General features: G+C 48.1%; 1 protein-coding gene across 7 annotated transcripts in view; it reads right to left on the bottom strand.

The window, feature by feature from the left end:
• GATA3 (GATA binding protein 3) overlaps positions 1-12162 on the bottom strand; it is a 32354-nt gene extending 20192 nt beyond the window's left edge. For 5 of the 7 annotated variants that reach the window (XM_054016273.1, XM_054016300.1, XM_054016317.1 and 2 more), the window contains exons 1-2: positions 2169-2261; positions 1182-1686 (exon numbers count right to left, since the gene is read on the bottom strand). In XM_054016273.1, the coding sequence (XP_053872248.1) occupies positions 1182-1422 (241 nt within the window). In that variant the 5' untranslated portion in view covers positions 1423-1686; positions 2169-2261. Of the gene's footprint in view, positions 1-1181; positions 1687-2168; positions 2262-12010 lie in introns of those variants that run through there. The other 2 variants (XM_054016280.1, XM_054016286.1) reach the window with 2 other exon arrangements.
• Positions 12163-14471: the final 2309 nt, after the last annotated feature.

Below are 14471 nucleotides of genomic sequence, written 5' to 3'. Positions count from 1 at the left end.
TTTACTGAACAGCGAGTAATGCTTAGCGGCTCACTCAACAAGTAGGTGAGGTCTTGTGCGTAGATCAGTGAATCCGGACTAGCTCCGATGCCCAAACGGTCATCCCTTTCCATTCAATTTTGGTTTATTTTAGGATGTTTTTTTTCTAACTTATTTCAAACCTAGGGCTTCTGCAGAGTGGGATCGCTCCCAGGCTCTCGAGGTTATGCCCTGCTTTTTAATCCTAAAGAAAACTCCAGCGCTACAGTTTTATCGCTTGAATTATTCTTTTTAAACAGGGGGCAGGAGAAGATTCATCCTGAAATGGATTTAGGCCCCGTAAAAACAGTCCATGTGTCTCCTCGGTATAGCTGTGTATGAAGCTATGTGTTTGAATTATGATATAGATCGTAAATTCACATTCTGTACGGCTACATACATAATTACATGTATGTGGTGTATCAGAACGCAACACGAGATGTCTAAGTATATGTACAGTAATATATAAAACACACCGTCATGCGGCACAAGGTTAGAAAGCCAGGCTTTAATATCAAATGTATTATTTTCCCATCCAGGGTTAATTTAACATCCCAGCCGTGAATACACACATATATCGCTATGCCATCTCTTCCCCCCCTCTCCCCTAATATTAACTGATAATGCTACAAAGAATTCTAATGTAAAGGCAAAATAAAATTAAAAAACAAATCCAAATGGAGTTTAACTGTTGAGGGTGGGGGGGAAAGACTTGCATCGACTACTTTTTCTTTAGCAGTTATTTGGGACAAGCCAACTCAAAAATTCAGCGGTGGCATAGTCTTGCCACCGGTAACAACGTGGTTGGGATTTTGATGGTATTGGTTGGTTGGAGAAATAAATACGATCTCGCTGCTTCTAGCAGGATTTATCTATAATATATAGCTAGTAATAGGCCCATACCGAAAGGCCATGCATGCGTTTTACGCAACATGAGGGCATTTTGCAGATGACAGTGTTCCTGGGATTAATTCAAGGCGCCCTTGTGAGTTGCTAACTGCTACTGGTTGCCTGCCCCTATTGCTTATAATGCTTTAAATGAGCCGTTTATAAAATGAGACCCACAAACGCAGTCCTGTTTCCGGCGCGAAAACCTGCCCGCTGTCAACCTGAACGCGGCTAGCGGGGGTCCCCACACCAGGGCAAGGTAGGGGAGAACTCACCGTGATGGGCCGGCGGGTACCTCTGCACCGTGGCTCGGACCGAGTTGCTATAATAGGAAGGGACGTGATTCCCTTGTCCGTCGATGTTAAAAAGTACATCCACCTCCTCGGCCAGCGGGTACTGAGTTGGATCCATGTAGGAATGGCCGAGCCCTGGGTGGTGTGAGTCCGGATGCTGCCCATTCAGCACCGCGGGGTGATGGTGGCTTACCCACCGCGGCTGGTCGGCAGTCACCTCCATCGCGCTCTCTCGGTGCGGGACTGTCTCTCTTCCTCCTCCCCAAAGCTGGGCAGACTTTCAACGGGAAGGTAGGCGGTGAGTTTATAGACAGAGAGATGTTGTGGTGCTTTTTTAAAAAAAAATAAATAAATAAATAAAATGATAATAATAATAATCGATTCCAAAAAAAGATGAAAAAATAGTAGGGAAAACAAACAAAAATCTAAGAAGCGAGATCCCAACCGTATCTTCCGCTCTTTGCAGATGTTTCTCTTCTTTGATCACCTGCAGTGAGAGAGAGGAAAGGGGAAGGAGCGAGAGAGAGGGGGAGAGAAACGTGTTTGAGTACTTCTCTGCTTTATCACCTGACTTTTAGGCAAGCGAAAACAAGCCCCTCCATAAACGGCGAGATCCTTGAAAGCCCACCTATTGTCCTAAGCATAGACCCACCTATTCTACCAGGACACACACACTCTCTTTCTCTTTCGATCTCTCTCTCTCTCTCTCTCTGTGCAGCAGGGGAATGAAATAGACCAGAGTTACACACGCAGGCGTTGCTGCGGGCTGCTGCTGTTGCTGCCCTTTTCCTTTTTTTTTTTTTTTTTTTAATGTTTGGTCAGTTTCACCAGCGATGCGCCTGCTTAGAAGCGGTGCAGATTGTGGCCGCGGAGAGCCTGAAGCATGTTCAGGGTTTATTCATTATTGTGCAATCGAAAGAAAGAAAGAGAGAAAGAAAGAAAAAGTTGTTAAAGAAATTCAGCACAAACCTTGGTGGAGAAGGAGTATGTGACCCAGGAGAGATGAAGCTGAAACTGCTTGATCAGATCAGATTGTGCTCTCTCTCTCTGTCCCCCCCCTTTTTTTTTTTTTTTTTTTTTTTTTTTTTACAGGGAAGGCATTCTTTCTGAAAGGAGCAGGATGGCGCCAGCCGGCTCAATGCTCACAGACAGCTGTGGCGAGACGCAACTTAAGGAGGTTCTACTGTCATCAGCACTGAGGGGGAGGAGCCTGTCATGGGATAAGGAGGGGACAGGGCACGAAACACAAGGAAACTGCAAACCAGCTTTACTCCTTTCTACTTCCCCCCCCCCCCCCCAATATCCCTTCACCCCCGTGACCGGAAAGTCTCTGAAAGCATCCCCTCGTTCGGCTGGAAATACTGAGACAGAGTTAACACGACTTTTTAGGGGGGGGAGAATATTCGAATGCACGTGAAACAGAAATGTTATTAAGGGCGTATCCAATACGTGTGTCTTGTTATATGATGTTATTAATTATTATTATTTTCTTTCATTCCTATGCACCATCCCTACTCTCGCTTACAGCACTTACTTTGTTCAGGAGATGCACAGAATCTGAAGACACAACCCGGCCATCAAGAAATGATTTTCTACGGTGACTCCTGGCCACTCTCGGAAGAGTTTCAGAGAGCAGGTGAAGGATACGTGTGGAACTCTACGTGCTTTGTCGAGCTACTAATGTATCGTTTTAAAGCATTACCCCTTCCAGGGCAATTAGTTAATGCCAAGTAGGACTAATCTGGGGCGACAGTTGTACTTTACAATGTGTGCGAGAGGGGGTTTGTTCCTCCAAGGCGTCAACGTGCTGGAACAACGCGAAGACCCATTATTTCAGAAAGACCCATTCTTTCGGAGTTGTTCCTTTATTACATCCGATTCCATTCAGTTGAGAAGAAAAAGAGATCCAGGAAACAAAGCTCAAGCAGAGGGTAGTTTAACGTACCATTAAAATAGTGAAGGAGGCTTGGGCCGGGGAGGGGGAAGGAGGTTGTTTGGGGGGGGGGGGTTGCTTTTGTTCTGTGTGTTTGTTTTCTAGTCGTGAAACCAAGCTGCAACGTTGCAGCGGAACATGCCTGCTGCGATCTCCTCTCTGGGGCTCAAACTCCGCGAGCGAGAAAGAGAAAGTTCCTGTTTTTCTCAGCGCTCGTCTGACCACTTTCGTTTCCACCGCCGGCGCAAATAATAACGAACACATTCAGGCCCCGTTACGACCCATGCGGCCTGAGTGTGCAAACGAAGTGCCCAGAGCCAGCGCCGGGGGTGAAAGAGGGCTCGGGACGAGCCAGGCAGCGACTGGCTCCTGCGAAGCGGGGTGCACCAATCAGGAAGGAGCAGGAAGTGGGCGCTTGTGAAAGCCTTTCCTGATTGGCTGGGAGCTTTCGAACCGGCTCTGTCAGTTCGGTGTATTGAACCAGTGCATCCCCTAGCGGCTCCCAGGCAGGCGAGGGCTCTGGCTTTTTGAAATGTGCAACAAGTCCCATGGCTTCCCCGGCGGAGATTGCAAACTAGCAAAGTGTCAAGGAAAGCAATCATGAAATGGAAGTGTGCACGGATCGGGGGGGGGGGGGGGGGGGGCTTCAAAGGCGAGAGCGAAATAAACTACTAGGCAACAATATATACAGGGACATAGACACGGGCAGCAGATTGGTCATGTAACGTGGCCCCTATGTGTGAGTACAAGCCCCAGCGCTTTAATGAGTCTTTCATTCATGCAAAAAGCGACCTCCGCGCAGTCCACTCCCCAGCGCTCCGGGCTAACTGGAAAACGGGGTGCTTTTAAACGTATAGTCTCTTCATGCAGCCTCGCGCATTGGCCCTTTAATTTCATCGGGCCAACACCTTGATTTGGCCCACAGCAGCACCGAACGAGGCATAAAAACGTGCCGCATACGTCAGTCCTCCAAAACTTGAATTAGTCAGTCTTACGTTTAATATGCCAACTGGAAATTGCTCCGCGCACAGCCGACAGAGAGAGAGATTTTATGAGAAAATAGTAATGAGAATTAAATACATTTATTATGCGCATATCTGCATGTATGCCAATTGCATTGTTTTTATTACAAAGATGCTATATTCTAATTTGTCTTTCTCTTCGTAGCGGATAAATCGCTACCTACATTCAGTTACTTTTCTGAGTCGGGCAGTTCTGAGGCGTAGAGACAGAGAAAACATACCGCAGAACTGTTGTGCTCGTAGGAGTAAACGGATAAATATCGGTTTATCCATCCCGGTTTGAAGATGAACTCTGGGGATGCCAGACATTTAAAAGAGAGGAGGGCGGTCACGGATATAAACAAGTCCAAGGGCTTTTAACTAATGCAATAAAACGAGATGAGCTAATCACTCAATAGCTAATCTCCCGGGCTCTCATTCGGATCTGCTGAGTGTACAGCTCCGAGCACCGTGCTAGTGATTTCTGGGTGCGCTGGCACGGCTTGTTTGTTGCCTACAGGCGCTGAGCGTTCCCTCGCTGCAGTCAGGTAGACACCCGGGCTGAGTCGAAGGGGATGCTCTGTGTAATGGAGCCGGGGCTGCAAGGAGGGGTATTCAGTGTCTGCTTCCCAGCTTCTCCCCCCGCCTCCCTTTGACTCCTGGATTGACAGGGTGTAATTGGGAAATGGGAGGTTGCTCTTTTGATGCTCTCTGCATTGCCCTTCGCTGGCCAGCCTAGCCGACGCCACTGGGCATTGACGTCAGGGGCCGAGCTCAGAGCCATGCTGCCGAGGGGGAGCCATGCTGCGTGCCAGGGAGCCCATTAGCGGGGCAAGAGGCAGGCAGGCAAGGGGCTGCAGAGAGAGAGGGGAGGGGGGCGTTTCTCGGGGCTGGAGGGGGTCTCTCTCTCTCTCACACACATACACACACACACGAGACACGAACCAGGCGCTCAAGGAGCCCGGTATTAATTAATCTGAGACGCATTAGGTTTGGATCAACTCTTCATTCCTTATGCAGAGTAACGGTGCAAGTGTGTCCACACGATTCCCTTTTCCTGATGCTCTCTCTCTCTCTCTCTCTGTCCTCGCGTCTCCTCCCCCCCCCCCTCCACCCCGCTCTGGACTGGGATGGAGGGGGGAACATGGGCAGGATCCCCCCCTCTCTCCCGTAACATTTGCTGGCCTCTCCGGTTCCCTTTCTTAGCCTGTTCTCTGCATTAGTCAATTTCACCATCGGAGAGTGGATGCTGCAAAAAGCGCCGTCTCTCTCCGAAGACACACAGCTGTCTCCTATAGGTAAGAGGGATTCTACTTGGATTTCCTTTTTTATTAATGTCGTTATTTATTGCTTAAAGCGATCCCAGGAGGGGGAATCCTGCCGGACTCCATCAATTTCAAGGGAAATTCTCTTTTGGGGGGCGGGGGGAGGCGGGCAGGGGGTCATTTTAAAGGCAACCCCTTCTCTCCTCTCTGACTGTACAATGTGTCAGTGCGTCTTATGATGAGACAAGGAACATTTTATGAAGACCCTTTATACAGACCGAAAGCCCTCGGGGGAAACACGAGATTTCTAGAACAGATTGTCTTGGAAATTTAAAAACCCTCCCCCCTCTCCCCCTCCCAAAAAAGTGAATGAAGATGAGAATGAAAATGGTTCGTTCCTTGTGGTTATAGGATGATCATCGTAATAAGATCAGTGTTTTCAAAGCGCAGATGTTAAGATGCCGTGACAGGTTAGGTGAGATAAAACTGTATTTAGAAAGAGTTATAGCCAAGCCCACATAAACTTGCAGGCGTACAGCGAGACAGTCAAAAGGAATATCCATGTAGAAGTCGTAAAGTGGCTAATCCCAGCAAAGAAAACTTGTGTTTCTGGGAGCCTTGGGCGATCATTAAACTTGTTTACGTAAGTGATTTGGAGAAGAAATGTTTCAATTTACTGCAAAAACATAAATATGTGCATGAGGGCAAATATGGATCATATCCGGCACGAGGGTAGAACTGGAAATTTGTACTTTGTGGAACAATCTGACACTGATTAGGGCATGCACTAGAATGGCCTAACAAGTCTAACTTCTATAGCTCTAGGAGTGAACTCTGCTTTGTAAAGGACTCTGGACTAATGCCACCTGCATCCCCCATCCCTTCTGTTACAAAGCTGTCACTTTCACTTACACATGTCTCTGTCTTCTCTTTAACTTAGAATTTTCTGGGCAACTCTTGAGACAGAATGCGGAGGGGGTGAAACCAAAAGGTGGTCAAAAGAATGCTGGGGATTTGGGGCTGGTGGATTGAAAGCAAACACCTTTGATGACGCGTGTATTAGTCGTTATTCTTCAGAAAATAATCATGACCCATTTCTTCATTAGTCCTCACTACTCCGAACATAGTCCGGGGATAGAGTTTAAGAACAGCATAAATAACAAAAGAACAGCAGTGATAATGACACGATGATCTATTCACCGATGGTGGCTCCTTGAATATTAACATCATCCTTATCATTACTGGGGAGCTAGGAGAGTTAGGACTCCCTTTGCAACCCTTAATCCTCCCCCCCTCCCCCGCTACCCGTTAGACTCAGCCTGGACTGTCCCTTCCCCATCCTTGTCCTGTTGAGTACGGTGCAGTTGACATAATTCCTCTCACCCCAGCGGGGGCCTTAATTGGAGCTCGGCTCTAACAGGGGCCCATTGTTGGAGCAATTAGCAAAAAAACAATAGGGGTTGCGTTGGGGGGGGAGTTTAATTCGATTTGAAGGTGAGGGACGTGGCACTGAATTCATGCAGGGCGGGCTGTAGATCTTTTCCAGCTGAGAGAGCGAGAAAGGAGCCAGAAATCACAGCTGCTTAGGGCAGGCAGGAACTGGAGAGGGGGGTGGAAGGAGGCAGTATTTTTTTTGGGGGGGGGAGGGCTCCCTGGCTGGAAAAGGGAGCCCTTCTCCTCACCCACACAACAGGCAAACCAGAAGATCCCCCGCGCGATCACAACTCCTACACTCCCCTCGAGAAGGTTTCTCTGGTACCCCTATGCTCCCCACCCAACCGGGGATGCCCGCCCCAAAGCCATCCGTGTCTCTGCAGGTTGTCGGGCCGCTGCAACCGGAATGCAGCTTGCGGAACAAAGCCAGACCAGTCCCTGTACCCGTGTAAACAGCTTGGGAGAGTGGGATCCAGTCGTGAACAGCTGGGAAACCACTTTCCCGAAAAGTCTCTCTCCCTCTCGAAGCCTGTGGGTTAGTTCGGTGCCCATCATTATTACCAGCACCTGGTCCGAATTTCTACGTCTCCTTGGGACAGGGAAAGGAAGAAGCAGCCCCCCCCCCCCCACCCCCGCCCCTTTAGACTACAATTGACTGAAAGCGGATTAAATTACGTGCGCCGGGTTGGGATTTTTACAGGGAACGAGAGGAGTACAGGTAAAGCTGTCTAAACAGCCTGGGGCTACAGATCGGAGGGTTATGCAAAGGACACGGCCCAGGGCAGAGCTCCGAAGACTTTTTGCCGTGTAAAACAACTTGCGCTCTGTCAAGCGGGGTGGGGGGCGGGAAAGGGGGGAGTGGGGAGCCCCATCTTCCAGCCTCCGCCGGGGGTGGGGGAAGTATAAAGCAGCCTAAAGTCAATTCTGCGTTGTTACCCCCTAGGATGAAGACAACGGAAGACACAACCGCTTAAAGCCAAACAAATCAACCCCCTAAAGCCCGGCGTGTGAGAACGAGAGGGCCGGGGATGGGGCTGGATTTGCTGAACTGTTCTGTTTAAACAAAGAACGAGAAAGGGGAAAGCTTCCCCCCCCCCCCCGCGCCGCCCCCTTCCCGCAATGAATCAGCCAGAAATGATCTGTTCTCCCCCACCCCCTTTATCTGTGAAAAGGAACCACAAGCAGGAAGTGCTGCTCGGTTAGGATTTTTTTGGTTTTATTTTATTTCTAAAGCAAGCCTGCCCTAAATGGACACGGAGCTGCTGCCTCGCGCCCTGGGCTCTGAAAGGAGCCACATGGTTTCTCGAATAATTTCTTCTCTCTTTTGCAAACCGGGAGGAAACACAAAGGCGCAGACACACACCAGACAGAGTGAAAAGATCAGCTACTGATTACACCGTTTCCAATGATCTTTCCCCTTCCCCTGTCAAACCCTAACCCCACAGCCCCCCCCCCCACACACACACACACAAAGAAAAAAACCCGATGAATTGTAGCTGGGTGGGTGGGTGAAGAGAGGGGGAAATCCCTCTTCTGCCGTAAGAAAACAAATTCCAAGAATGAAAATTGGGGGAGGGGTTGGGCCTTTTCCTGCGGGGGGAACCCCTCCCTCCTTCCCCCTCCCGCTTTGAAGCTGAGAAGAAGGGCTACTGCCCCGGGACACAAAGTCTGAGAAAGGATCAAAACCGGCTCCGCGAGTCCCAGAGGCGCCCTCTCTGCCCCTTGCACATTCCCAAACTGCACCGCAGAGACAGAGAGAGAGGAGCTTCGGGGAAAGGAGAGCTGACCTGTCCGGGTTAGTGGGACCCCCAGCTCTGCTCTAGGACGGGTGATGACACCCACATAGAGCAGGGTTTGCTGTCCATGCTGGTCAGTTTCAAGCTCCGACCTGGTAAATTCCACTTCCGTTTTGTCTTCAACTTCACACACACACACACACACACACACACACACACACACACACACACACACACACACACTATAATAACACCCCCATCTTTCAAACGTAGCTGTTCGAGATTTAACACGAATCAGTCCGCATTTTGGAAAGACGTCTGGAGAGGGGGAAAAAAATCCGAAGGTACAGCAAGATAATTCACTGCCACTGAGGAAATGTTCCGAGACAGTCTTACAGGAAATAAAGCTATCTTCTCTCTTTGAATCATCACTTAGACGCAGAAAAAAAAATCTATCCCCCCCCCCCAACTCATCCGATTGATTTTAATGCCGAGAGTTGAAGACGTTAATTTATAAACGAGTTCTGCTTAAACCCACCGATCCTTGCTCTGATGTTATTGTGGGCTACATTCGCCTTGAAAGAGGAGTGAATGCTCATGTCTAGTTAGAAATTCCTCGCTTCTTTTTAAGCAGCCAAATATTCTCTGTCCCCGCCACCCCTAAGGAAGCCTACGTGTTAAAGTAAGGGTGGATTTATCGCCTATCCATCATTCATCGTTTAGGACAATTTTGATCTGTAGATTCAAAAGTGAATTTAAACGAATCTTGAGGGCAGCTAGGAACCCGGCGGGTTTTTAATTCCAAACGACGCTTTATTTACCCTGGGAGTCCCACAAAATGGCTACGAATGAAACTGTAACCAGGTTTAAAGACTTTAAAAAATACTTTTGTCAGCCCCGCATCTGGTCAGGGGCCCACAACAAAGCAAAACACAATGAAAATACACGGAGGTAAGACGGACATACGAATGAATTAGCAGCACAATTTCCTTGTGAGGGTGAAAACATTTCTCTTTTTCCTTTACTGAGCAGAACGTTTTGAATAAAAATGGAAGTGACTTTTTAAGGAATGTCTAATTCTCGCTACTGGAAGGGAGCTGTATGTATCCCCTAAGCTAAATGATGCATTCCCTAAAATAAATCCTTATGTCCCTTTTTGCATATATAGTCTGTAACATGGGTGTGTATTTTTGGTGTGACATACAAAAAACTGCAGACATCGCACGATGCACACACACATCATACACGTCTCCAGATATACACACATCGATGCATACGGACATACACACACAGCAAATGGGTTCTTTTTTTATGAAAACAGAAGCTGAAATCTGGTTTAATTTGCCCTTTGCTAAATGTAACCTCGCTGCGGATGGATCGTTTTATTTCCCCGATCTCACGAAGGTAGATCGATTCAAGGGGATCTGGAAAAAACGAGACATGTGCACCAGCTGTTTTATCCTGTGATATTCCATCGCTTTCCCTGTTCGGTGGGACGCTGGATCTGAAAGGGATTGTCAGACTGAAGACACATTATCTGCCCTAGGTAAACGCTCTCACAGTGGGGTTTTTCCTCTCTAAAATCTCCCAGACAGAAGCGGGCGTTTGCCAGATAAGTCCGTAGTTTTCGAGGCCGGTCATTGCTGCGAAGTGATCTCCGGCTGGTATCTAAACAGCGACTCCCCTAAGCTCTCTTCGGGCCTTTTAGGGGATCTTGAGAACATTTGAGTTTACCTGGATCGATTCTGTCCCCCTACCTACGGGCCACACAACTTAACACAAAGACTGAAACACGAACACCCAGGCTGCAGCGCGCACCAGCTAACACAACACAAAGGTGACACACGTTAACACAATCCGCCTATTGAACTACACACTAACGCGCAAACTAACACAGCCTGGGAACCGAAAGCCCCATGGGAACCGAAAGACACACAAGCTCACACACTACACAGATGACAACACACACTAACCACGAACTCATACAACACAGAGAGGGAAACATACATTAACAATGCCCGGGCTCGCACAACACACGGATGGAAACAAACTTAATATACTAAGTAACGCAGTGAAACCCATTAACACAAATCCTAATTATTAACACACACACAAAGGCATAAACCTCGAAATACACAAACTTCACATTCTCTCGGACACACACAAATACAGGTCTACAACTTGAAATACACACACACACACACACACCACACCAAATGACACGAGCCTTACACAAAAGACCCGGTCTATCTAGCTTTACAACTGCCGTCCATAAATAATGAAGAAAACAAGTATATCCAATGAGTATTAATTATCCGGTTACAGTCAAATCCATCACCTAACGCTCCCGCTCCTATTTATGGACAAATGAAGGTAAGAGGAGCTGACATTTTTGACTGATCTCCATTACAGCTAATGCCCATTTCTTAACACTCAAATACATTTCCAAGGCACCCAATTACTAGTTTAAATACCCTACATGATCTAGCGGATGGCTAGTTTGGGGAGGGAGGGAGGAAGGATCCAGACACGCCTTAGGATGTAGTGAAATCATCATTCTCCATTATACAGGTACCAGTCCCTTCAAGAAACCTGTCTTCAAACACCCCTCACGTCCAGCCAGACCATCTACCGTTCTTTAGAAACCAGATTACATAGAGAGCAGGATCTGAATGGATCAACGCTGCGCTCAGAATACAGCCAAGAAGCTTGTTGAGTGACTCTATGTGTGTGGAGGTGTGATCTGATGCCGCCTGGTAGAAAACAGTGTCGGATTTTAATGTATACGCACATGCAATTGTGTGTGACAGAGATGGGCTATATATATTTCTGTTCCTGGTACACGTATACGTAGGGGTACTTCTATTGCTACCTAATATATGCAAGTGTGTGTGAGAAAGATTAGATACACACAAACATCTATATTTCGGGGACAGTGTGTATACACCTCTTCGCTCATTAATTAATTACATTCTATCCGTCTATCACGTCATTAATCGCACATATCTGTCTGATAGCATTATCCACACATCTAGAATACACACCACAGTAAACACACGCGTATACACTTCTCTCATTCCCCCCGTCTACACATGCCGATGTGCGAGGCCATCTGTGAAGGCAGCCCCTGTCCCCGGCTACCCAGTTGTGTGTTCTGGCACCTACAGGCAAAGCAGTTGTTGTCAACCTCTTCCAATGCGCCCCCACCCCACCCCCAATCTCTAGCTTTCAGAGGCAACAAGCTCTCGGGCAAGTTGTGTCTTCCCCCAAGGTCACCGAGAAAAATCCAAATCGCTCCAGCGACTGAAGGCAAATAAGAGGGGGGTCGTGTTACATTTCAGCCAGCAGTCTGCTGCCCCTTTGAGCCGAGATCCCTTCTAATTCTCTCCACGTGGAGAAGGGAACGAGTGAGGGTGGGGGGAGAATCTCAATATTCACTGACCTGGGCAGCTGGTTTTTATTTTTTCCTGATCTGCTGAAGATCTAAGGGTAGCAATGACAGACAGACTCGACTGCTCCGGCTGCGACTGCTGATGGCATCTCTCGAGCTTCCAGCGAGAAGTAAAACGTGGGTGATCCACATCCTCTGAACACCCACCCAAATCTCTGACCTCCTCCTCGCCTCCTCCTGGCTGTCTAGAAGATCAGAGCTCTTCCGGGTTGGAAAAGGGCAGAGAACGAGTGAGAGAAATATGATGGGCAAGCCATTACACACCCAGCCTGCGAATCACATGGGATGGGGAAGAGGGAGGGTGGAGGGAAGAGGCAGGTATCGGGGCTGGAAATCGATTGGAACGGGATGTAATCTGTGCCAGGCACCATTGTCGGCGCCTGTAAAGAGTTTTCTTTTTATTATTTCTTTTTTTATTTTATTTTATTTGTGTTAAGGGTATAGTCGTATAAATATCACCGGGGTTTGTTCCATTTAGATCAAAAGCTTTCGAGGAAAAGTGGCCACACTCACCGCGTTGATTCTTCTTGTTGTTGTTGGAGTGTGAGTGGGTTTTTTGTTTTTTTTTTTTGGTTGTTTGTTTTTGTTTTTTTGTGAGGCACTTGTGAGCATGAGTCAAACATCTGGAGAGAAAATAAACACACACCGATCTGGGGAGAAAATACAGAACTAGAGAGAAAACACAAATCCTCTAACACACTCACACATGGAAATCTGCAGAGAAAACACAAACACACACACAGCTCTGTGGAGACAACTCCCACCCATACACAAAGACCCGAAGATAAAACACACACTGTCACGCAAAGTCACAAACACACCCCCAGGAGAGAAAACTCTCACGCACACACTCCCAAACCGATGGCGGATTTTTAATTCCACCGGCACCTTCCCATACAAACTGTTCAAAGGGGGGGAACAGACTTGCTAAAGTTCTTTCTCCCGGGAGGTGAGATACCCCAGACATTGTCAAAATCCGACGGTGAACTTCCTAAAACGCAACAGGGCCAGATTCAACACCCGTCCACAGTAGAGAAGGGCAGACCGTTTTAGAGTCGGGCCCTGCACCCAGGAAATTAAACTGTGTAAACATTAAACGATGCACGAATCACCTAGGTTTTCCTTCCCCAGAATGATACAGTCAAATGCCGTCGCTGGTGATTTTTAAACACGGTGTGTGTTGTTAAATAGACCTCTGTTCTTGTGCCAGTTAGTTTGCACAAGACAAACAACAACAAAAAAGGCTCTTGATCTTAATTCAGCTCTGAAAGGGGGACGCGGGGAAAGCACCTTTTGCATGAATCATGCCTAAGAAAACACCCCACTTCTAAGCTGGTGGCTGCATTTCAAACGTAACCGTGGGCTTTCCGTGCCCAGAGAGCAGTAAGTAGCTAATACAGAGGGGGCAGCCTGGCTGTGAAATCTTCCTTCACTGATGCAGTTGTTGGACAGGTTAAAACTCAGCAATAACCCACTGCAATAGTCCACTTCCATGCCCTCCTAGTTCGGGTAGTTCTGGGAGATTCGGGACGTGCTAATGTTAACACTAAACCTTCGGACAGTCAGGAACCATCACGTGTCTATTTCAATCAGGCGCTTCCCGAAAGATCAGGGTTCGAATCGTTTCTATTTCGCCGAACTGGGGAGGGGAGGAGAATCATTGACACATTGGTAGTCGGTGCACAGCTTTGGTGATAGGGAGACAAAAGGCGGCTGTGCCCGGGCGATCCAGCTGTAACGCTTTCGATCACGTAGCTGGAGCGTAGTTTAAATCGAGACTGAAGTGAGGGTCCAAATCGGATTGAGAATACGGAGAGCACCGGGCTATTTTCCCGGGGCACGTTTTATGTCGCTACCGTCCAAACCTCACGTGTGTGTGTGTGTGTGGGGGGGGGGGAATAATCAAAAGTAAAATCAAGCCACCGATTTCTGCTCCCTGATGCAACTGACCAGGCAAGGCAGCGGCACAGGACGGAAGGGGAGGTTATTCTCCCGTCAGGGTATTTGTACAGAAGAGAGCGACCCCCCCCACCCCCCGCGAGATGCTTTTCTTTTGTTGGTGGAAGGATCTCTAGTCATTGATGAAAGGCTTCGGGCACTTCCAGAAAGACAGAATGCCGGGCAGACACGTTTCATAAGGAATCACTTGGAAATGTTGTCCCTACAAAAGAAGCCCAGGGCAGCTAGATTGCATTTTTTGCCATGATTCATATTTCACTTTTAGTATCAGAGAATAGAAGGCTGGGGGGCGGGGGGGGGGGAGGAACCTCCACTTGAGTTTCGATGCAATCTCTTGTTTCTACTCTCCCCTAAATGATCCGGTGCCTACGAGGGAGACGTGGTGCCCTGTATAGCGCACAGCGATCAGACCATGCAGCGGCAGGGCCCTGGTGCACCTAGTCCGTGGCGGTCCGGTCATTGATTTCAACGGGCTTTGGCTCAAGTCTTATGT

The sequence above is a fragment of the Malaclemys terrapin genome, chromosome 1 (assembly GCF_027887155.1).
Source record: "Malaclemys terrapin pileata isolate rMalTer1 chromosome 1, rMalTer1.hap1, whole genome shotgun sequence".
Lineage (NCBI taxonomy): Eukaryota > Metazoa > Chordata > Testudines > Emydidae > Malaclemys > Malaclemys terrapin.
The sequence above is the reverse complement of the archived record's forward strand: the minus strand, read 5'-3'. Positions and strand labels throughout refer to the sequence as shown.